The sequence below is a fragment of the Bombina bombina genome, chromosome 6, assembly GCF_027579735.1.
Source record: "Bombina bombina isolate aBomBom1 chromosome 6, aBomBom1.pri, whole genome shotgun sequence".
Classification (NCBI taxonomy): domain Eukaryota; kingdom Metazoa; phylum Chordata; class Amphibia; order Anura; family Bombinatoridae; genus Bombina; species Bombina bombina.
Window position 1 is genome coordinate 238,364,605 of NC_069504.1, and position 24,514 is coordinate 238,389,118.

The window sequence follows — 24,514 nt, forward strand, 5'->3', positions numbered from 1 at the left end:
ATGTGCACAGTCTTTTTATATTTAAACTTTTCGAGTTACCAGCTCCTACTGAGCATGTGCAAGAATAAGTGTGTATGCATTTGTGAATGGCTGATTGCTGTCACATGGTACGTGTATGCATTTGTTATTGGCTGATGGCTGTCACATGGTATAGGGGAGTGGAAAAGACATAACTTTTATAATTGTCAGAAAACAAATCTACTACTCATTTGAAGTTCAAACTAAGTGCTATTGCATTGTCTTGTTATCTTGCATTTGTTGATTATGCAAATCTACTGTGCTGACTGGTCCTTTAACTCATCCCTTCACACTTTCATAGAACCATATACTGTACTGCTGAGTAAATAGCATCTGACCAATGGAGTAGGTAGAAATGACTGAGGAAAGGGTTTCACCCCTACATATAGTATATATTTTTACTTCCTGTTTGAGTGAGTCCATATATAGCCAAAAATGGACATATCTGGAGGTATAAAAGCACATTAAAAGTTTAACCATGACAAAGTAAAAGAAAAATACCTGTTACAAGGGTAAGGCTTCATATGGTTCTTTTTTAAGGATATCTAGACAACAGTACTCAGATGGTTTTACCAGAGTACAAAAGAAAAACACTTTACCTAAAAAAAAAACATAATTTAAGCTTACCTCATAAATTTATTTCTCTTGTGGTGTATCCAGTCCACGGATCATCCATTACTTGTGGGATATTCTCCTTCCCAACAGGAAGTTGCAAGAGGATCACCCACAGCAGAGCTGTCTATATAGCTCCTCCCCTAACTGCCACCTCCAGTCATTCGACCGAAGACAAGCAAGAGAAAGGAGAAACTATAGGGTGCAGTGGTGACTGTAGTTTAAAGTTAAAAAATACCTGCCTTAAAATGACAGGGCGGGCCGTGGACTGGATACACCACAAGAGAAATAAATTTATCAGGTAAGCATAAATTATGTTTTCTCTTGTAAGGTGTATCCAGTCCACGGATCATCCATTACTTGTGGGATACCAATACCAAAGCTAAAGTACACGGATGAAGGGAGGGACAAGGCAGGTACTTAAACGGAAGGTACCACTCACTGCCTGTAAAACATTTCTCCCAAAAGTAGCCTCCGAAGAAGCAAAAGTATCAAATTTATAAAATTTTGAAAAGGTATGAAGCGAAGACCAAGTCCCCGCCTTGCAAATCTGTTCAACAGAAGCCTCATTTTTAAAGGCCCATGTGGAAGCCACAGCTCTAGTAGAATGAGCTGTAATCCTTTCAGGAGGCTGCTGGCCAGCAGTCTCATAAGCTAAGCGTATTATACTTCTTAGCCAAAGCGAAAGAGAAGTTGCCGAAGCCTTTTGGCCTTTCCTCTGTCCAGAGTAGACAACAAACAAAGCAGATGTTTGACGAAAATCTTTAGTAGCTTGTAAATAATACTTTAAAGCACGAACCACGTCAAGATTGTGTAATAGACGTTCCTTCTTTGAAGAAGGATTAGGACACAATGATGGAACAACAATCTCCTGATTGATATTCTTATTAGATACCACCTTAGGTAAAAACCCAGGTTTGGTACGCAAAACTACCTTATCTGTATGGAAGATCAGATAAGGGGAATCACATTGTAAGGCAGATAACTCGGAAACTCTATGAGCCGAGGAAATAGCTACCAAAAATAGAACTTTCCAAGATAAAAGTTTGATATCTATGGAATGAAGAGGTTCAAACGGAACCCCCTGAAGAACTTTAAGAACCAAATTTAAACTCCATGGTGGAGCAACAGGTTTAAACACAGGCTTGATTCTAACTAAAGCCTGACAAAATGCCTGAAGGTCTGGAACATCCGCCAGACGCTTGTGCAAAAGAATAGACAGAGCAGAAGTCTGTCCCTTTAAGGAACAAGCTGACAATACTTTTTTCAATCCTTCTTGGAGAAAAGATAATATCCTGGGAATCCTGACTTTACTCCATGAGTAACCCTTGGATTCACACCAATAAAGATATTTACGCCATATCTTATGATAGATATTCCTGGTGACAGGCTTTCGTGCCTGAATTAAGGTATCAATAACTGACTCGGAGAAGCCACGCTTTGATAAAATCAAGCGTTCAATCTCCAGGCAGTCAGTCTCAGAGAAATTATATTTGGATGGTTGAAAGGACCCTAAAGTAGAAGGAGACCCTCTGTCTCAGAGGCAGAGTCCATGGTGGAAGGGATGACATGTCCACCAGATCTGCATACCAAGTCCTGCGTGGCCACGCAGGTACTATCAAAATCCCTGATGCTCTCTCCTGCTTGATTTTGGCAATCAAACGAGGGAGCAGAGGAAACGGTGGAAACACATAAGCCATGTTGAAGGACCAAGGCGCTGCTAGAGCATCTATCAGCGTCGCCTTGGGATCCCTGGACCTGGATCCGTAACAAGGAAGTTTGGCGTTCTGGCGAGACGCCATGAGATCCAGTTCTGGTTTGCCCCAACGATGAATCAATTGTGCAAACACCTCCGGATGGAGTTCCCACTCCCCCGGATGAAAAGTCTGTCGACTTAGAAAATCCGCCTCCCAGTTCTCTACACCTGGGATATGGATAGCTGATAGGTGGCAAGAGTGAATCTCTGCCCAGCGAATTATCTTTGAGACTTCCAACATCGCTAGGGAACTCCTTGTTCCCCCTTGATGGTTGATGTAAGCCACAGTCGTGATGTTGTCCGACTGAAATCCTATGAACCTCATTGCTGCTAGCTGAGGCCAAGCCTGAAGAGCATTGAATATCGCTCTCAGCTCCAGAATGTTTATCGGAAGGAGTGTCTCCTCCTGAGTCCACGATCCCTGAGCCTTCAGGGAGTTGAAGGCTGGCATCTGTCATTACAATTGTCCAATCTGGCCTGCGAAAGGTCATACCTTTGGACAGATGGACCCAAGATAGCCACCAGAGAAGAGAATCCCTGGTCTCTTGATCCAGATTTAGTAGAGGGGACAAATCTGTGTAATCCCCATTCCACTGGCTGAGCATGCAGAGTTGCAGCGGTCTGAGATGTAGGCGGGCAAACGGCACTATGTCCATTGCCGCTACCATTAAGCCGATTACTTCCATACACTGAGCCACCGAAGGGCGAGGAGTGGAATAAAGAACACGGCAGGAATTTAGAAGTTTTGATAACCTGGACTCTGTCAGGTAAATCCTCATTTCTACAGAATCTATTAGAGTTCCCAGAAAGGAGACTCTTGTGAGAGGGGATAGAGAACTCTTTTCTTTGTTCACTTTCCTCCCATGCAACCTCAGAAATGCCAGAACTATGTCCGTATGAGACTTGGCAATTTTGAAATTTGACGCCTGTATCAGAATGTCGTCTAAATAAGGGGCCACTGCTATGCCCCGCGGCCTTAGGACCACCAGAAGTGACTTGGGGCTGTAGCTAACCCAAAGGGAAGAGCTACAAACTGGTAATGCCGGTCTAGGAAGGCAAACCTGAGAAACCGATGATGATCTTTGTGTATCGGAATGTGAAGATAAGCATCCTTTAAATCCACTGTAGTCCTGTATTGACCCTCCTGGATCATAGGTAGGATGGTACAAATAGTCTCCATCTTGAATGATGGGACCCTGAGAAATTTGTTTAAGATCTTGAGATCTAAGATTGGTCTGAAGGTTCCCTCTTTTTTGGGAACCACAAACAGATTTGAATAGAATCCTTGTCCCTGTTCCTCCTTTGGAACTGGGTGGATCATTCCCATAACTAGGAGGTCTTGAACACAGTGTAAAAATGCCTCTCTCTTTATCTGGTTTGCAGATAATTGTGAAAGGTGAAATCTCCCTTTTGGAGGAGAAGCTTTGAAGTCCAGAAGATATCCCTGGGATACAATTTCCAATGCCCAGGGATCCTGGACATCTCTTGCCCAAGCCTGGGCGAAGAGCGAAAGTCTGCCCCCTACTAGATCAGTTACCGGATCGGGGGCCAATCCTTCATGCTGTCTTAGAGGCAGCAGCAGGCTTTTTGGCCTGCTTACCTTTATTCCAAGTCTGGTTAGGTCTCCAGACCGACTTGGACTGGGCAAAAGTTCCCTCTTGTTTTGTATTAGAGGAAGTTGATGCCGCACTCGCCTTGAAGTTTCGAAAGGCACGAAAATTAGACTGTTTGGCCCTTGATTTGGACCTATCTTGAGGAAGGGCATGACCTTTTCCTCCAGTGATATCAGAAATGATCTCCTTCAAACCAGGCCTGAATAGGGTCTGCCCCTTGAAGGGAATATTAAGCAGCTTAGACTTTGAAGTAACGTCAGCTGACCATGATTTAAGCCATAGCGCCCTACGCGCCTGAATAGCAAAACCAGAATTCTTAGCCGTTAGTTTAGTCAAATGAACAATGGCATCAGAAACAAAAGAATTGGCTAGCTTAAGTGCTCTAAGCTTGTCAAGTATATCATCCAATGGGGTCTCTACCTGTAAAGCCTCTTCCAGAGACTCAAACCAGAAGGCCGCAGCAGCATGTGACTGGGGCAATGCATGCAAGGGACTGTAGAATAAAACCTTGTTGAATAAACATTTTCTTAAGGTAACCCTCTAACTTTTTATCCATTGGATCTAAGAAAGCACAACTGTCCTCGACAGGGATAGTAGTACGCTTAGCTAGTGTAGAAACTGCTCCCTCCACTTTAGGGACCGTTTGCCATAAGTCCCGTGTGGCGGCATCTATTGGAAACATTTTCTTAAAAATAGGAGGGGGATTGAACGGCACACCTGGTCTATCCCATTCCTTAGTAATAATTTCTGTAAACCTTTTAGGTATTGGAAAAACATCAGTGTAAACAGGTACTGCATAGTATTTATCCAATCTACACAATTTCTCTGGCACTGCAATTGTATCACAGTCATTCAGAGCAGCTAAAACCTCCCTGAGCAACACGCGGAGGTGTTCAAGCTTAAATTTAAATGTAGATATTTCAGAATCGGGTTGAATCCTCTTCCCTGAGTCAGAAAAATTACCCACAGAAAGAAGCTCTCCTCCCTCAGCTTCTGCATATTGTGAGGGTGTATCAGACATAGCTCTTAAAGCATCAGTATGCTCTGTATTTCTTTTAACTCCAGAGCTGTCTCTTTTTCCTCGAAACCCAGGTAGTCTGGATAATACCGCTGACAGTGTATTATCCATGACTGCCGCCATGTCTTGTAAAGTAAACGCCATGGGCGCGCTAGATGTACTTGGCGCCTCTTGAGCGTGAGTCCCTTGAGCGGGATTTAAAGGTTCTGACACGTGGGGCGAGTTAGTCGGCATAACTTCCTCCTCGTCAGATTCCTCTGGTGATACATTTTTTAAAGACAGAATATGGTCTTTATTACTTAAAGTGAAATCAGTACATTTGGTATACATTCGAAGAGGGGGTTCCACCATGGCTTCTAAACATAATGAACAAGGAGTTTCCTCTATGTCAGACATGTTTAAACAGACTAGCAATGAGACCAGCAAGCTTGGAAAACACTTTAAAGCAAGTTAACAAGCAAAAAATAAAAACGGTACTGTGCCTTAAGAAAAATAAAAAAGGTCAGAATTTGAAAAACAGTGAAAAAAAGCAGTAAATCAAACAAAATTTTTACAGTGTGTACAATAAGCTAACAGAGCATTGCACCCACTTGCAAATGGATGATTAACCCCTTAGTTTAAAAAACGTATAAAAAAAAGATAGACGTTTTTTAACCCCTTAAGGACCAGCGACGTACCCTGTATGTCGCTGGCCTTTTTTTGGGACTTGATTGTTTTATACCATGGTCTTGCCACCAGCGTTGAGACTGCTCCACAAAGCCTTCTGGAGGGAGGGCATTAATAGCGTGTTCTTGCTAGACTTGTGCTATTATGTCCTGAAAAAACCCTTAACGACCAGTGACATACAGGGTATATTGTGGTCATTAAGGGGTTAACAGTCACAACAAACTGCCACAGCTCTGCTGTGGCCCTACCTTTCCATACAAACGACTTTGGAAAGCCTAAAAGCCCTTTAGAGAGGTCCTATAGCATTCAGGAGACTTCTTGAGGGAAGCTGGATGTCTCAGTCTGCAAAAGTTACTGCGCAATTAAGCGCTAAATTAGGCCCCTCCCACTCATGTCTACACAGTGGGAGGCCTAAGAAAACTGTTTCTAGGCAAATTTAAGCCAGCCATGTGGAAAAAAAACTAGGCCCCAATAAAGTTTTATCACCAAAACATATATAAAAACTTTTAAACACTCCCAGCAAACGATTTATATGACAGGAATTGAAAATAATAAGAGTATTACCTCTGACAGTAAGCATGATACCAGTCGCTATTAAATCACTGTAATCAGGCTTACCTTAAATAAATCTGGTATCAGCAGCATTTTCTAGCATTTACATTCCTCTAGAAAAAATTTAAACTGCACATACCTCATAGCAGGATAACCTGCACGCCATTCCCCAGCTGAAGTTACCTCTCTCTTCAGTTATGTGTGAGAACAGCAATGGATCTTAGTTACAACCTGCTAAGATCATTAGAGACCACAGGCAGATTCTTCTTCTATTTTCTGCCTGGGACCAAAATAGTACAACTCCGGTACCATTTAAAAATAAACTCTTGAATTGAAGAAAAAAACAACTACATTTCACCACATCTCTCTTACTGCTTCCATGCTTGTCGAGAGTTGCAAGAGAATGACTGGAGGTGGCAGTTAGGGGAGGAGCTATATAGACAGCTCTGCTGTGGGTGATCCTCTTGCAACTTCCTGTTGGGAAGGAGAATATCCCACAAGTAATGGATGATCCGTGGACTGGATACCCTTTAGAAGAGAAAAAGGGATTAATTCCCAAAACGATTTTACTGACCTTAAGTGGAAGGGAGAGAGATCTGTGCATATTAGTTGAAGATAAACCTTTTAGTAGTCCAAGATACACAACAGCAGGATCGCATCATTGAAAAAAATAAATTGATAGTTACCTGATAAATTTATTTCTTTGACACGGTGATTCCACGGATCATCTAATTACTATTGGGAATATCACTCCTGGCTAGCAGGAGGCTGCAAAGAGCACCACAGCAAAGCTGTTAAATATCACCTCCCTTCCCTCTAACCCCAGTCATTTGACCGAAGTAAAAGAAGAGAAAGGAAGCAACAGGGTGCAGAGGTGCCTGAGGTTTATAGAACAGACCTGTCTAAATAAAACAGGGTGGACAGTGGACTCACCGTGTCAAGAAATAAATTTATCAGGTAAGCATACATTTTGTTTTCTTTCTAATGACACAGTGAGTCCACAGATCATCTAATTACTATTGGGAATCAATACCAAAGCTAGAGGACACAGATGATACGGGAGGGACAAGACAGGGAACCTAAACGCAAGGCACCACTGCTTGAAGAACCTTTCTCCTAAAAGAAGCCTCAGCCGAGGCAAAAGTATCAAATTAATAGAATTTGGAAAAAGTATGTAGAGAGGACCAAGTTGCAGCCTTGCAAATCTGTCCCACAGAAGCTTCATGTTTGAATGCCCAGGAAGAGGAAACAACCCTAGTAGAATGAGCTGTGACTCTCTCAGGAGGCTGCTGTCCAGCAGTTTCATAGGCCAAGTGAATGATACTCTTCATCCACAAGGAAAGAGAAGTAGCCGTAGCTTTCTGACCCTTACAAAAACAGAGCCGAAGACTGACTAAAATCAATAGTCGCCTGTAAATAGTATTTCAACGCACGCACCACATCCCAGTTGTGCAACAAACGCTCCTTATGAGAAGAGGAGTTAGGGCACAAAGAAGGAACCACAATCTCTTGATTAATGTTCCTATCCGAAACTACCTTAGGAAGGAACACCAACTTAGTAAGCAGAACTACCTTATCTGAATGAAAAATAAGGTAAGGGGATTCACACTGCAACGCCAAGAGTTCTGAGACTCTGCGGGTAGAAGAAATTGCAACAAGAAACAATACTTTCCAAGATAATAACTTAATATCTAAGGAATGCATAGGCTCAAATGGAGCCTGTTGAATAACTAAAGAACAAGCTTAAGACTCCAGGGAGGAGTAACAGGTGTGAACACAGGCCTTATTCTGACCAAGGCCTGAAAGAAAGATTGCACGTCTGGTACATCCGCCAGACGTTTATGCAACAAAATAGATAAAGCAGATATTTGACCCTTCAAAGTACTCGCAGACAAACCCTTCTCCAGACCCTCCTGGAGAAAGGACAAAATTCTAGGAATCCGAACTCTACTCCAAGAGTAGCATCTGGATTCACACCAATGTAAATATTTCCATCATATCTTATGGTAAATCTTTCCAGTCACAGGCTTACGAGCCTGAATCATGGTCTCAATGACCGACTCAGAAAAACCAAGCTTAGATAAAATTAAGCGTTCAATCTCCAAGCAGTCAGCTTCAGAGAAACTAGATTTGGGTGAAGGAAGGGCCCTTGAAGTAGAAGGTCCTTCCGTAATGGAAGTCTCCAAGGTGGAAGAGATGACATCTCCACCAGGTCTGCATATCAGATCCTGCAAGGCCACGCTGGTGCAATGAGAATCACCAACACCCTCTCCTGTTTGATTCGAGCAATGACCCGAAGGAGAGCGAACGGAGGAAATAGGTATGCTAGACTGATATACCAAGGGACCGCTAGAGCATCTATCAATACTGCCCGAGGGTCCCTCGCCCTCAACCCGTACCTCGGGAGCTTGGCATTCTGACAAGATGCCATGAGATCCAGTTCCGGCCGTCCCCATTTGAAAATCAAGCTAGGTGAAAGGTCTGTGCTCAGAAAATCCGCTTCCCAATTGTCCACTCCTGAAATGTGGATCACAGATAGAGAGCAGTTGTGGGTCTCCGCCCACTGAATAATCTTGGCTACCTCTATCATGGCCAAGGAACTCCGAGTTCCTTCCTGATGATTGATGTAAGCCACTGAAGTTATGTTGTCCTACTGGAACCTGATAAACCGGGCTGAAGCTAACTGAGACCAGGCAAGCATTGAAGATTGCCCTCAGCTCTAGAATGTCTATGGGAAGAACAGACTCCTCCCGAGTCCATGACCCCTGAGCCTTTAGAGAGCCCCAGACTTCTCCCCACCCCAATAGGCTGGCATATGTTGTCACAATCGCCCATGTAGGTCTGTGGAAGCAGGTTCCCTGGGAGAGATGTTCCTGAGACAACCACCAAAGAAGAGAATCTCGTCTCCTGATCCAGATGTAATCGCGGAGACAGATCCGCATAATCCCCGTTCCATTGTGTGAGCATGCATAACTGCAGAGGCCTGAGGTGGAAACGGGCAAAAGGAACAATGTCTATGGCAGCCACCATAAGACTGATTACCTACATACATTGAGCCACTGATGGCTGAGGAGAGGACTGCAGTGCCCGACAAGAATAGAAGATCTTTGATTTTCTGACCTCTGTCAGAAATATTTTCATTGATAGGGAATCTATTATGGTCCCAAGAACAGTACCCTTGTAGCTGGAATTAAGGAACTCTTTCCCTAATTTACCATCCATCCGTGAGAGCGCAGGAAGGATAACAACATCTTTGTGTGGGAGTTCGCTTGATGAAAGGATGGCGCCTGAACCAGAATTGTCGTCCAGATAAGGCGCCAATGCAATGCTCTGCAACCGGAGCACCGCCAACAGAGATCCCAGGACTTTTGAAAAAATTCTGGGCGCTGTGGCAAGGCTGAATGGAAGAGAACTGGAAGTGTTTGTCTAGAAAAGCGAACCTCAGGAACTTGTGATGATCCCTGTGGATGGGAACATGCAGGTATTCATCCTTTAAATCTACTGTTGTCATGAATTGACCCTCTTGAACCAAGGGAAGAATGGAACAAATAGTTTCCATCTTGAATGACGGTAATCTGAGGAACTTGTTTAAAAATTTAAAAACTAGAATTGGTCTGAAAGTTCCCTCTTTTTTGGGAACCACAAAAAGATTGGAGTAAAATCCCAGAACCTGATCCTGCATTGGAACAGGAACTATGAGCAAAGAAGGAAAGTCTGCCCCCCACAAGATCCGGTCCCGGATCAAGGGCAAACCCTTCATGCCGACTTTGAGTCAGTAGTGGGCTTCTTAGATTGCTTTCCCTTGATGCATGACTGGTTGGACCTGCAAGAAGGCTTGGACTGTTACTGCTTTGTAGAGGGAGAGGAAGGCTTACCCTTGAAGATTCGAAAGGAATGAAAATTACTCTGACGTCCCTTCTGTTTATTCTTCTTATCCTGAGGGAGGAAATGACCCTTTCCTCCCGTAACATCGGAAATAATCTCGGCCAAGCCAGGTCCAAACAAGGTCTTACCCTTGTAGGGAATCGCCAAAAGTTTAGATTTAGACGACACATCCGCAGACCAGGATTTCAACCATAAAGCTCTGCGGGCCAGTATGGCAAACCCAGAAATTTTTGCTACCAGCTTGATAACCTGTAGGGAAACATCCGTTATAAAAGAATTGGCCAACTTAAGGACCTTGATCCTATCCTGAATAGAATTAAAAAACGCATCAAACTAGTATACTGCCGCACTAGTGACAGTAGCAATACACACCGCAGGTTGCCATTGTAACCCCTGGTGAACATACATTTTCTTGAGAAATCCCTCAAACTTCTTATCCATAGGATCCTTAAAAGAACAACTATCCTCTATGGGAATAGAGGTTCTCTTAGCCAAGGTGGAAATTGACCCTTCCACCTTGGGGACCGTCTGCCAAGACTCCTTGATAGAGTCAGCAATAGGAAACATCTTTTTAAAAATAGGGGATGGAGAAAAAGGGATACCAGGTCTCTCCCATTCCTTAGCAATAATCTCTGTAGCCCGATCCGGCACAGGTAAAACATCCACCATGGAAGGTACATCAAAATACTTGTTTAGCTTGCTAGACTTCTTAGGATTGACCACGACCGTAGTCCAAGTCGTCCAAGGTAGCCAAAACCTCCTTAAGTAACAAACGGAGGTGTTCTAGCTTAAACCTGAAGGATACAACTTCAGCATCAGAAGAAGGAGTTACACAGAGTCCGAGATTTCCTCCTCAGAAGCCACCCAAGCATCTTCCTCCTCAGATTTCTGGGAAGGAACATTTGGAACAGCCACGACTGTGTCAGACACCTTAGTCCCTAAATCCTTCGATTTCCTCTTGCACTTCCCCTGCAGCATGGAAAAAGCAGACAATATATCAATTAACGCAAAAGACATAAGGGTAGCGATGTCTTGCAATGAAACGCCAAAATGAGTTTGTGAGGAAGCGCAGGGCACTGCATGTGTGGACGGTAAAATTTGGGACATTTGAGGAGAAAGCTGTGGCATATCTTTAACATTAGCAGGAGACCCCTGAACAGCATCCTCTCTAGACAATGCTGGCTCAAATTCGAACAGTTTATCCCTGTAATTCAATGTTCTCTCAATACATAATTATAAATAATAAAGAAAGGGATTGGTGGTTCCACATTAGCATCAAAGCATAAAGCACAAGTAACATTCTGCAGGGCCTCTTGGTCCATCTTTACCCAAAATAAATTCAAATGAAAAATTTTATTTGTCTATAAAGTAGAATCACAAAAAAAGGTACTGTCCCTTTAAATTTTAAAACTTTTATATGAGTAACTTTTTATGAGTATCGCATTAAAAAACCCCTCTATTAACTCCCTTGACAGCCTCTACACCTCAGCCAGCTCTGCTGAGGTGCCTACCTGTCCTGCAGATCGCCGGAGAAAAGAACTGTCCCATAAGTAATTGGAAATATCCGGACTCAAACAGAACTGCTCCGCACTGTATCCGGTTACAGCTTAGATAAAAAAACGGAACCGCAACTAGAAGGGGCAGCTCCGAACTACGGAAATGAATAGGGAGAAAAAGCGCGCAAATTCTTTGCCGCTTCTAGAACAGACCCGCCTATCGTGGACGTCACCAGAACCTCCCGGACAGCATTAACTATTAAATAAAGCTGCAGAAAGTATAACCACCATAACTGTCACAATAAAAGAAGAACCATCATAGTCCCTTCTCCTTGTCCCCAGTGCCTGCACCAACTGCCTCCCATTGTCCTATAACCTCAATAGGAAAAAATGAGTCTAATGTCCCTACATATTAACTGTTTAAAGTGCCAATATTTTTCTGTAATGCCTGTAAGAAAAAAAAAACTTAGCACTTACCTTTACAAAATCTGCCTGACAGCAGGGCAGCTCACTAGGTTTGAGAGGCATTCTCCCTCACATGGACCTGTGGAAAAAAAGATAAAGACGGAGTAATCTAACTAAGGCTTTCAATATTAGGGCAGCATTAACTACATGGGAGGCACAGTGAGGATTGTACCCCACAAGTTCCCATTGCTTAAAAGCCACCACTGCTCTACTGAAGAGACTAACATGGACTACTGCTACACCCTAGTAGAAAAACAGCACAAGCTTGTACTGCTGAAAAATAATAAAATCTTGAATAAAGAATCTTTCCAGACACCTAAATGTTACCACTTCCTTGCTTTAACGTAAGCAAAGAGAATGACTGGGGTTGGAGGGAAGGGAGGTGATATTTAACAGCTTTGCTGTGGTGCTCTTTGCCGCCTCCTGCTGGCCGTGAGTGATATTCCCAATAGTAATTCGATTATTTGTGGACTCACCGTGTCATTAGAAAGAAACTACAAGTGGGCAGGAGTAGAAGGGTCTTCTGTTCAGGAGTGTGTTTAAAGTTTCTGTCTTTCGCCAAGTGATGGCCATTTATTAATTCAAAGGTAATGAGTTATCTCCGGCTTTATGTGTTGTCATGACAAACATGAGATCAGTGACTAATTATTATTGCTGTTTATACAACAAATTATATAATATAAATATCTATACTATAATCATGTTTGTAACGCGTCCGTCGCCATTTTGCAACGAAGCCTTAAAAGAAAAAAAAACACGTAACCGCCCGCAAGAAATATATTTATATAAAAAAAACAAAAAACTAACCGCTTGCACAAAGTATTAAAAATAATAAACATAACTGCTTGTACTAAGTATTAACAAAAAAAAAAATAACCCTTAAATTGCTAAACTCACACAACAGAATCTCTCTCTTACATTGCATAACATTATATAATTCTACACATACTGCAGAATTATATAACATTATCTTAGCACAAACTTTATGCAACATAATATTGCAGCTAAAATCTGTCTGATAGCGGGAGCGAGCTACATTGAGTGTAATGGCGCGATCTGGCTGGGCTGTGACTGGGCTGCCCAGATGCGTTCAGGGGAAAAACCAGACCCGCTAAGTAGAGCAAGGAGCGGCGGTCTGAAAAATCCTCTTATAATCAAATTGTAGCTGCAATATTATGTTGCATAAAGTTTGCGCTAAGATAATGTTATATTATTCTGCACTATGTGCAGAATTATATAAAATTATTTTGTAGGTTTACTGCCCCTTTAAAAGGGCAATCAGCTCTTTTACAGCCCAATAAAATCCCTAATCTTACAAATAAAAAAAAATCCTAAAACTAAGCCCCAAATAGGTATTCACCGTTCCTGAAGTCCGGCAGGGAAGGTCTTCTTCCAGGCAGCTCCATCATCTTCTTTCTTGATCCGGAGCGAAGGCGGTGCAGGATTTTCATGATGTACGGATCGGATCCTCAGCGGCGGTTCTCAGCAGCGGTGTGGAGGCTCCTCTTCATGCGATGGTCCGTCGCACACTGAAGACTGAATGCAAGGTACCCCATATTTATTGGGGTACCTTACATTTCTATTGGCTGAAATGTTGATATCAGCCAATAGGATGAGAGCTACTGAAAATCTTATTGGCCGATAGCTCTAAACCTATTTTCAGCCAATAGGAATGCAAGGTACCCCAAATTGATTGCGGTACCTTCCATTCAATTTTTAGTGTACGCCAGAGATCGGATAAAGAGGAGCCTCCATGCCGATGAGGATCACGGCAGCTGAAGGCCGCCAATTTGGATCCGCGCATCGGGGAAGACCGCACCGCCTTCTCACAGGATGAAGATAGAAGATGACGGAGCCGCCTGGAAGAAGACCTTCTCCTTTGGACTTCTGGAACGGCGAGTACCTATTTGGGGCTTAGTTTTGTGATTTTTAGTGTTAGGTTTTTTTATTTTAGGGGGGTTGGTTGGGTGTGGGGGGGTAATTGGTAATTCTTTTTAAGTAAAAGAGCTGTTTAACTTAGGGCAATGCCCTACAAAATGCCCTTTTAAGGGTTTAGTATTAAATTAGGGGGTGATTTTATTTTGGGGGGGATTTTTTATTTTTATAGGGGTATTAGTTTAGGTTTAATTTTTTTATTTTGAATAGCTTTATTTTTTTCTGTAATTTTACTTTTTTCTTTTTTGTAACTTTAGCTTGGGGGTTTGTATTTTTTAAACATAGACTGCCCTCTAGGCAGGCTTATCGCCCAGTTTTATGTAAAAACAAATAAATACATTATTATATATTATTCACAACAAATAATGAATTAAACCTATAACAGGGATCTTACTTGAATGGACTTTCAATGGATGTTGTTGTGACTTTAAAGTGCTTATATCTTCTTGCATTCATACGTTCATTTGTGGTAATGCCCAAGCAGGATATCTGTGAGAAAAAAACAAAAACAAAAATTCAACTTAATGTTAGTTTCAGATCAGCTCTTAATGCTATAATAATCTACAACGCATTGTATAGAGTAAGTTTATGGTACAGAATGTTTATTATTTTATTATGGTAGCCACTGATAGGTAGAAAAACTCAGTCTGTTTATGAGATATTTATTTTAATTAACTTTATTTTAATTTGCATGGGAATAGATTTTCCTTTGATATTCTGTTTTTTTAATCCAAGCTGTGGAATCAGATATTGATTATCATATTTTGTAGGTATGGCTTAGTGATGTCTGTAGAGAAACATGCAAACATTTTAGACAAATTCCTTAAGACCATTAACTATAGTAGAATTACATAATCAAATGCATAATAAGACAATACAATAACACTTACTCGATTTCAAATGAGCAGTAGTGTATATTTGTATGACACATTTCAATACCAACTGTATCATGTGACAATCATCACCCAATTACAGACTCCTATACATATGTACTGTGCATCAGACACACACACACACATACACTTGTGCTCACACTTTCTTGGACATTTTTCAGAGAATATGAATAACAACACAAAAACTTTTCTTTCACTCATGGTTAGTGTTTGGCTGAAGACATTTATTATCAATCAACTGTGTTTACTCTTTTTAAATCATAATGACAACAGAAACTACCCAAATTACCCTGATCAAAAGTTGACATACCCTGGTGATTTTGGCCTGATAACATGCACACAAGTTGACACAAAGGGATTTAAATGGTTATTAAAGGTAACCATGTCCATCTGTGATCTGATTGCTTGTAATTAGTGTGTGAGTGTATAAAAGGTCAATGAGTTTCTGGACTCCTGACAGACCCTTGCATCTTTCATCCAGTGCTGCACTGACGTTTCAGGATTCTGAGTAGGGGAAAGCAAAAGAATTGTCAAAGGATCTGCGGGAAAAGGTAGTTGAACTGTATAAAACAGGAAAGGGATATAAAAAGATATCCAAGGAATTGAGAATGCAAATCAGCAGTGTTCAAACTCTAATCAAGAAGCGGAAAATGAGGGGTTCTGTTTGATAACATACTGCATTCATCTTGCCATCAATTCTGACCAAATTTCCTGTGTCTTTGTAGCTCACACATCCCCAAAACATCAACGATCCACCTCCGTGTTTCACAGTAGGAATGGTGTACCTTTCATCAGTCATTTCCATAGTTCGGAGCTGTCCCTTCTAGTTGCGGGTCCACTTTTTGATTAAAGTTTGAACACTGCTGATTTACATTCTCAATTCCTTGGATATCATTTTTATACCCCTTTCCTGTTTTATACAGTTCAACTACCTTTTCCCGCCAATCCTTTTGCTTTCCCCATGAATCGTCAGTGCAGCACTGGATGAAAGATGTAAGGGTTTGTCAGGAGTCCAGAAACTCACTGACCTTTTATACACACACAGTAATTACAAGAAAACAGATCAAAGGTGTGGATGGTTACCTTTAATAGCCATTCAAACCCCTTTGTGTCAACATGTGTGCATGTTATCAGGCCTAAATCACCAGGGTATGTCAACTTTTGATCAGGGTCATTTGGGTAGTTTCTGTTGTCATTAAAATTTAAAAAGAGTAAACACAGTTGATTGATAATAAATGGCTTCAGCCAAACACTAACCATGAGTGAAAAAAGTTTGTGTGTTATTCATATACTCTGAAAAATGGCCAAGAAATCATAAATTCTGCCAGGGTATGTAAACTTATGAGCGTGTGTGCGTGTGTGTGTGTGTGTAATAGACCAGCGCCATCTACTACTACTATCAGGTTTTAATTAATGTTTATTAACTTTAATATGTTAGTTGTTTAGCTTAAAAATTATAACAGAAAGTAATCCTTTAATATCTAAGGAATGCGTAGGATCAAACGGAGCCCGCTGTAAAACGCTAAGAACAAGGTTAAGACTCCAGGGAAGAGAAAAACATAATTTATGTAAGAACTTACCTGATAAATTCATTTCTTTCATATTGGAAAAAGTCCATGAGCTAGTGACGTATGGGATATACATTTCTACCAGGAGGGGCAAAGTTTCCCAAACCTCAAAATGCCTATAAATACACCCCTCACCACACCCACAATTCATTTTAACGAATAGCCAAGAAGTGGGGTGACAAGAAAGGAGCGAAAGCATCAAACAAGGAATTGGAATAATTGTGCTTTATACAAAAAAATCATAACCACCACAAAAAGGGTGGGCCTCATGGACTCTTGCCAATATGAAAGAAATGAATTTATCAGGTAAGTTCTTACATAAATTATGTTTTCTTTCATGTAATTGGCAAGAGTCCATGAGCTAGTGACGTATGGGATAGCAGATACCCAAGATGTGAAACTTCCATGCAAGAGTCACTAGAGAGGGAGGGATAAAATAAAGACAGCCAATTCCGCTGAAAAAATAATCCACAACCCAAATCAAAAAGTTTTAATCTTATAATGAAAAAAACAAATTATTAAACTGAAACAGCTGCCTGAAGTACTTTTCTACCAAAAACTACTTCAGAAGAAGAAAAAACATCAAAATGGTAGAATTTAGTAAAAGTATGCAAAGAAGACCAAGTTGCTGCTTTGCAAATCTAATCAACAGAAGCTTCATTCTTAAAAGCCCAGGAAGTAGAAACTGACCTAGTAGAATGAGCTGTAATCCTTTGAGGCGGGGATTTACCCGACTCCACATAAGCAAAGACTTTAACCAAGATGCCAAAGAAATGGAAGAAGCCTTCTGACCTTTCCTAGAACCAGAAAAGATAACAAATAGACTAGAAGTCTTCCTGAAATCTTTAGTAGCTTCAACATAATATTTCAAAGCTTTTACTACATCCAAAGAATGTAAAGATCTCTCCAGAGAATTCTTAGGATTAGGACACAAAGAAGGGACAACAATTTCTCTACTAATGTTGTTAGAATTCACAACTTTAGGTACAAATTTAAATGAAGTCCGCAACACCGCCTTATCCTGATGAAAAATCAGAAAAGGAGATTCACAAGAAAGAGCAGATAACTCATAAACTCTTCTAGCAGAAGAGATGGCCAAAAGGAATAAAACTTTCCAAGAAAGTAATTTAATATCCAGAGAATGCATAGGTTCAAACGGAGGAGCCTGTAAAGACCTCAGAACCAAATTAAGACTCCAAGGAGGAGAAATTGACTTAATGACAGGCTTAATACGAACCAAAGCCTGTACAAAACAATGAATATCAGGATGATTAGCTATCTTTCTGTGAAAAAGTACAGAAAGAGCAGAGATTTGTCCTGTCAAGGAACTTGCAGACAAACCTTTTTCCAAACCATCCTGAAGAAACTGTAAAATTCTAGGAATTCTAAAAGAATGCCAAGAGAATTTATGAGAAGAACACCAAGAAATGTAAGTCTTCCAAACTCGGTAATAGATCTTTCTAGACACAGATTTACGAGCCTGTAACATAGTATTAATCACTGAATAAGAGAAACCTCTATGACTAAGTATTAAGCGTTCAATCTCCATACCTTCAAATTTAATGATTTGAGATCCTGATGGAAAAATAGGCCTTGAGATAGAAGGTCTGGTCTTAACGGAAGTGTCCAAGGTTGGCAACTGGCCATCCGAACGAGATCCGCATACCAAAACCTGTGTGGCCATGCTGGAGCCACCAGCAGTACAAACGAACGCTCCATTAGGATTTTGGAAATCACTTTTGGAAGAAGAACTAGAGGGGGAAAGATATAAGCAGGTTGATAGTTCCAAGGAAGTGACAACGCGTCCACCGCTTCCGCCTGAGGATCCCTGGATCTGGACAGATACCTGGGAAGTTTCTTGTTTAGATGAGAAGCCATCAGATCTATTTCTGGAAGTCCCCAGATTTGAACAATCTGAAGAAATACCTCTGGGTGAAGAGACCATTCGCCCGGATGTAACGTCTGGCGACTGAGATAATCCGCTTCCTAATTGTCTATACCTGGGATGTGAACCGCAGAAATTAGACAGGAGCTGGATTCCGCCCATACAAGTATCCGAGATACTTCTTTCATAGCCAGAGGACTGTGAGTCCCCCCTTGATGATCGACATATGCCACGGTTGTGACATTGTCTGTCTGAAAACAAATAAACTATTCTCTCTTCAGAAGAGGCCAGAACTGAAGAGCTCTGAAAATCGCACAGAGTTCCAAAATGTTGATTGGTAATCTCGCCTCCTGAGATTCCCAAACCTCCTGCGCTGTCAGAGATCCCCATACAGCTCCCCAACCTGAAAGACTCGCATCTGTTGAGATCACAGTCCAGGTTGGACGAACAAAGGAGGCCCCTTGAATTAAACAATGGTGATCCAACCACCAAGTCAGAGAAGATCAAACACTGGGATTTAAGGATATTAATTGTGATATCTTTGTATAATCCCTGCACCATTGGTTCAGCATACAAATCTGGAGAGGTCTCATGTGAAAACGAGCAAAAGGGATCGCGCCCGATGCAGCAGTCATGAGACCTAGAATTTCCATGCACAAAGCTACCGAAGGGAATGACAGACTGAAGGTTTCGACAAGCTGAAACCAATTTCAGACGTCTCTTTTCTGTAAGAGACAAAGTCATGGACACTGAATCTATTTGGAAACCCAAAAAGGTTACCCTTGTCTGAGGAATCAAGGAACTCTTTGGTAAATTGATCCTCCAACCATGTCTTTGAAGAAACAACACAAGTTGATTTGTGTGAGATTCTGCAGAATGTAAAGACTGAGCAAGTACCAAGATATCGTCCAAATAAGGAAATACCGCAATACCCTGTTCTCTGATTACAGAGAAAAGGGCACAGAGAACCTTTGAAAAGATCCTTGGAGCTGTTGCTAGGCCAAACGGAAGAGCAACAAACTGGTAATGCTTGTCTAGAAAAGAGAATCTCAGAAACTGATAGTGATCTGGATGGATTGGAATATGAAGATATGCATCCTGTAAGTCTATTGTAGACATATAATGCCCTTACTGAACAAAAGGCAGAATAGTCCTTATAGTTACCATTTTGAATGTTGGTATCCTTACATAACGATTACATTTTTAGATCCAGTACTGGTCTGAAGGAATTCTCCTTCTTTGGTACAATGAACAGATTTGAGTAAAACCCCAGACCCCGTTCCAGAACTGGAACTGGCACAAATACCCCAGCCGATTCTAGGTCCAAAACACATTTCAGAAACGCCTGAGCCTTACTGGGTTTACTGGAATGCATGAGAGAAAAAAATCTTCTCACAGGAGGTCTTACCTTGAAACCTATTCTGTACCCTTGTGAAACAATGTTCTGAATCCAAAAGACTTTGAATCGAATTGATCCAAACATCTTTGAAAAATCGTAACCTGCCCCCTACCAGCTGTGCTGGAATGAGGGCCGCACCTTCATGCGGATTTGGGAGCTGGTTTTGACTTTCTAAAAGGCTTGGATTTATTTCAGACTGGAGAAGGTTTCCAAACGGAAACTGTTCCTTTAGGGGAAGGGTCAGGCTTTTGTTCCTTATTCTGACGAAAGGAACAAAAACGATTAGCAGCCCTGTATTTACCTTTAGATTTTTTGTCCTGAGGCAAAAAGGCTCCCTTCCCCCCAGGTAACAGTTGAAATTATTGAATCCAACTGTGAACCAAATAATTTATTACCTTGGAAAGAAAGAGAAAGAAACGTTGACTTAGAAGTCATATCTGCATTCCAAGACTTAAGCCATAAAGCTCTTCTAGCTAAAATAGCTAAAGACATATACGTGACATCAATTCTAATGATATCAAAAATGGCATCACAAACAAAGTTATTAGCATGTTGAAGAAGTTTAACAATGCTATAAGCATTATGGTCTGACACTTGTTGTGCTAAAGCCTCCAACCATAAGGTGGAAGCTGCAGCAACATCAGCCAAAGAAATAGCAGGTCTGAGAAGATTACCTGAACATAAATAAGCCTTCCTTAGAAAGGATTCAAGCTTCCTATCTAAAGGATCCTTAAAAGAAGTACTATCTGCTGTAGGAATAGTAGTACGTTTAGCAAGAGTAGAGATAGCCCCATCAACTTTGGGGATTTTTCCCCAAAACTCTAATCTATCAGATGGCAAAGGGTACAATTTCTTAAACCTTGGAGAAGGAGTAAAAGAAGTACCCAGACTATTCCATTCCCTAGAAATTACTTCTGAAATAGCATCAGGAACTGGAAAAACTTCTGGAATAACTACATGAGGTTTAAAAACTGAATTTAAACGCTTATTAGTTTTAATATCAAGAGGACTAGACTCCTCCATATCTAATGCAATTAACACTTCTTTAAGTAAAGAACGAATAAACTCCATCTTAAACAAATATGAAGATTTATCAGTGTCAATATCTGAGGCAGAATCTTCTGAACAAGATAGATCCTCATCAGAAATAGATAAGTCAGAATGATGGCGGTCATTTAAAAATTCATCTGAAATATGAGAAGTTTTAAAAGACCTCTTACGTTTACTAGAAGGAGAGCCTTCCGAATAGAATTAGAAACAAATTCTTTTACATTAACAGGAACATCCTGAACATTAGATGTTGAAGGAACAATAACAGGTAATGGATTATTACTAATGGAAATATTATCTGCGTTTAATAGTTTATCATGACAACTAACACAAACTACAGCCGGAGGAACAGTTACCAAAAGTTTACAACAAATGCACTTAGCTTTGGTAGAACCGACATCAGGCAGCGTCTTTCCAGAAGTAGATTCTGATCCAGGGTCAGGTAGAGACATCTTGCAATATGTAATAGAAAAAACAACATATAAAGCAAAATTATCAAATTCCTTAAATGACAAGTTTCAGGAATGGGAAAAAATGCAAACCAAAACAAGCCTCTAGAAACCAGAAGCAACTAAAAAGTGAGACTGAAATAATGTGAAAAAAACTGGCGCCAAGTATGACGCCCACATTTTTGGCGCCAAGTAGAACGCCCACATTTTTGGCGCCAAGAATGACGCCCATATTTTTTGGCGCCAAAACCGTCTGCAACACACATACGTCAAAAATTACGCAACCATGTGAAAACTTCCGGCGTAAACTATGACGCTGGAAATGACGAAATTTTTGCGCCAAAAAAGGTCTTGCGCCAAAAATGACGCAATAAATTGAAGCATTTTCTGCACCCGCCAGCCTAACAGCCCACAATTTAGAAAAAAAGTCAATTGAAAATTTTAAGGTAAGAAAAATATAATTCATATGCATTTTCCCAAAAAAAACATAATTTATGCTTACCTGATAAATTTATTTCTCTTGTAGTGTATCCAGTCCACGGATCATCCATTACTTGTGGGATATTCTCCTTCCCAACAGGAAGTTGCAAGAGGATCACCCACAGCAGAGCTGCTATATAGCTCCTCCCCTCACTGCCATATCCAGTCATTCGACCAAAACAAGACGAGAAAGGAGAAACCATAGGGTGCAGTGGTGACTGTAGTTTAATTAAAATTTAGACCTGCCTTAAAAGGACAGGGCGGGCCGTGGACTGGATACACTACAAGAGAAATAAATTTATCAGGTAAGCATAAATTATGTTTTCTCTTGTTAAGTGTATCCAGTCCACGGATCATCCATTACTTGTGGGATACCAATACCAAAGCTAAAGTACACGGATGATGGGAGGGACAAGGCAGGAACTTAAACGGAAGGAACCACTGCCTGTAGAACCTTTCTCCCAAAAACAGCCTCAGAAGAAGCAAAAGTGTCAAATTTGTAAAATTTTGAAAAGGTGTGAAGCGAAGACCAAGTCGCAGCCTTGCAAATCTGTTCAACAGAGGCCTCATTTTTAAAGGCCCAGGTGGATGCCACAGCTCTAGTAGAATGAGCTGTAATCCTTTCAGGGGGCTGCTGTCCAGCAGTCTCATAGGCTAAGCGTATTATGCTCCGAAGCCAAAAGGAGAGAGAGGTTGTCGAAGCTTTTTGACTTCTCCTCTGTCCAGAGTAAACGACAAACAGGGCAGATGTTTGACGAACATCTTTAGTAGCCTGTAAGTAAAACTTCAAGGCACGGACTACGTCAAGATTATGCAAAAGACGTTCCTTCTTTGAAGAAGGATTAGAACACAATGATGGAACAACAATCTCTTGATTGATATTCCTGTTAGAAACCACCTTAGGTAAAAACCCAGGTTTGGTACGCAGAACTACCTTGTCTGAATGAAAAATCAGATAAGGAGAATCACAATGTAAGGCAGATAACTCAGAGACTCTTCGAGCCAAGGAAATAGCCATCAAAAACAGAACTTTCCAAGATAAAAGTTTAATATCAATGGAATGAAGGGGTTCAAACGGAACTCCCTGAAGAACTTTAAGAACCAAGTTTAAGCTCCACGGGGGAGCAACAGTTTTAAACACAGGCTTAATCCTAACCAAAGCCTGACAAAATGCCTGGACGTCTGGAACTTCTGCCAGACGCTTGTGCAAAAGAATAGACAGAGCAGAGATCGGTCCTTTTAAAGAACTAGCTGATAAGCCTTTGTCCAAACCCTCTTGGAGAAAGGACAATATCCTAGGAATCCTAACCTTACTCCATGAGTAACTCTTGGATTCACACCAATAAAGATATTTACGCCATATCTTATGGTAGATTTTCCTGGTGACAGGCTTCCGAGCATGTATTAAGGTATCAATGACTGACTCGGAGAAGCCACGCCTTGATAGAATCAAGCGTTCAATCTCCATGCAGTCAGTCTCAGAGAAATTAGATTTGGATGAATGAAAGGACCTTGTATTAGAAGGTCCTGCTTCAGAGGCAGAGTCCATGGTGGAAGAGATGACATGTCCACTAGGTCTGCATACCAGGTCCTGCGTGGCCACGCAGGCGCTATCAGAATCACTGATGCTCTCTCCTGTTTGATTTTGGCAATCAGTCGAGGGAGCAGAGGAAACGGTGGAAACACATAGGCCAGGTTGAAGAACAAAGGAGCTGCTAGAGCATCTATCAGCGTTGCTCCCGGGTCCCTGGACCTGGATCCGTAACAAGGAAGCTTGGCGTTCTGGCGAGACGCCATGAGATCCAGTTCTGGTTTGTCCCAACGATGGACCAGTTGAGCAAACACCTCCGGATGGAGTTCCCACTCCCCCGGATGAAAAGTCTGACGACTTAGAAAATCCGCCTCCCAGTTCTCTACGCCTGGGATGTGGATCGCTGACAGGTGGCAAGAGTGAGACTCTGCCCAGCAAATTATCTTTGAGACTTCTAACATCGCTAGGGAACTCCTGGTTCCCCCTTGATGGTTGATGTAAGCCACAGTCGTGATGTTGTCCGACTGAAATCTGATGAACCTCAGTGTTACTAACTGAGGCCAAGCTAGAAGAGCATTGAATATTGCTCTTAACTCCAGAATATTTATTGGGAGGAGTTTCTCCTCCTGAGTCCACGATCCCTGAGCCTTCAGGGAGTTCCAGACTGCGCCCCAACCTAGAAGGCTGGCATCTGTTGTTACAATCGTCCAATCTGGCCTGCGAAAGGTCATACCCTTGGACAGATGGACCCGAGAAAGCCACCAGAGAAGAGAATCTCTGGTCTCTTGATCCAGATTTAGTAGAGGGGACAAATCTGAGTAATCCCCATTCCACTGACTTAGCATGCATAATTGCAGCGGTCTGAGATGCAGGCGCGCAAATGGCACTATGTCCATTGCCGCTACCATTAAGCCGATTACTTCCATGCACTGAGCCACTGACTGGCGTGGAATGGAATGAAGGACACGGCAAGCATTTAGAAGTTTTGATAACCTGGACTCCATCAGGTAAATTTTCATCTCTACAGAATCTATAAGAGTCCCTAGGAAGGAGACTCTTGTGAGTGGTGATAGAGAACTCTTTTCCACGTTCACTTTCCACCCATGCGACCTCAGAAATGCCAGAACTATCTCTGTATGAGACTTGGCAATTTGAAAGCTTGACACCTGTATCAGGATGTCGTCTAGATACGGAGCCACCGCTATGCCTCGTGGTCTTAGAACCGCCAGAAGTGAACCAAGAA

The 24,514-nt window shown here is 41.6% G+C and overlaps 1 protein-coding gene across 1 annotated transcript in view; it reads right to left on the reverse strand.

Annotated features, from left to right (window-relative positions):
• ZDHHC17 (zinc finger DHHC-type palmitoyltransferase 17) overlaps positions 1–24,514 on the reverse strand; it is a 306,091-nt gene that overhangs the window by 15,475 nt on the left and 266,102 nt on the right. Inside the window, exon 12 of the mRNA XM_053716763.1 lies at positions 14,411–14,505. Within this exon, the coding sequence (XP_053572738.1) occupies positions 14,411–14,505 (95 nt within the window). The remainder of the gene's footprint in view (positions 1–14,410; positions 14,506–24,514) is intronic.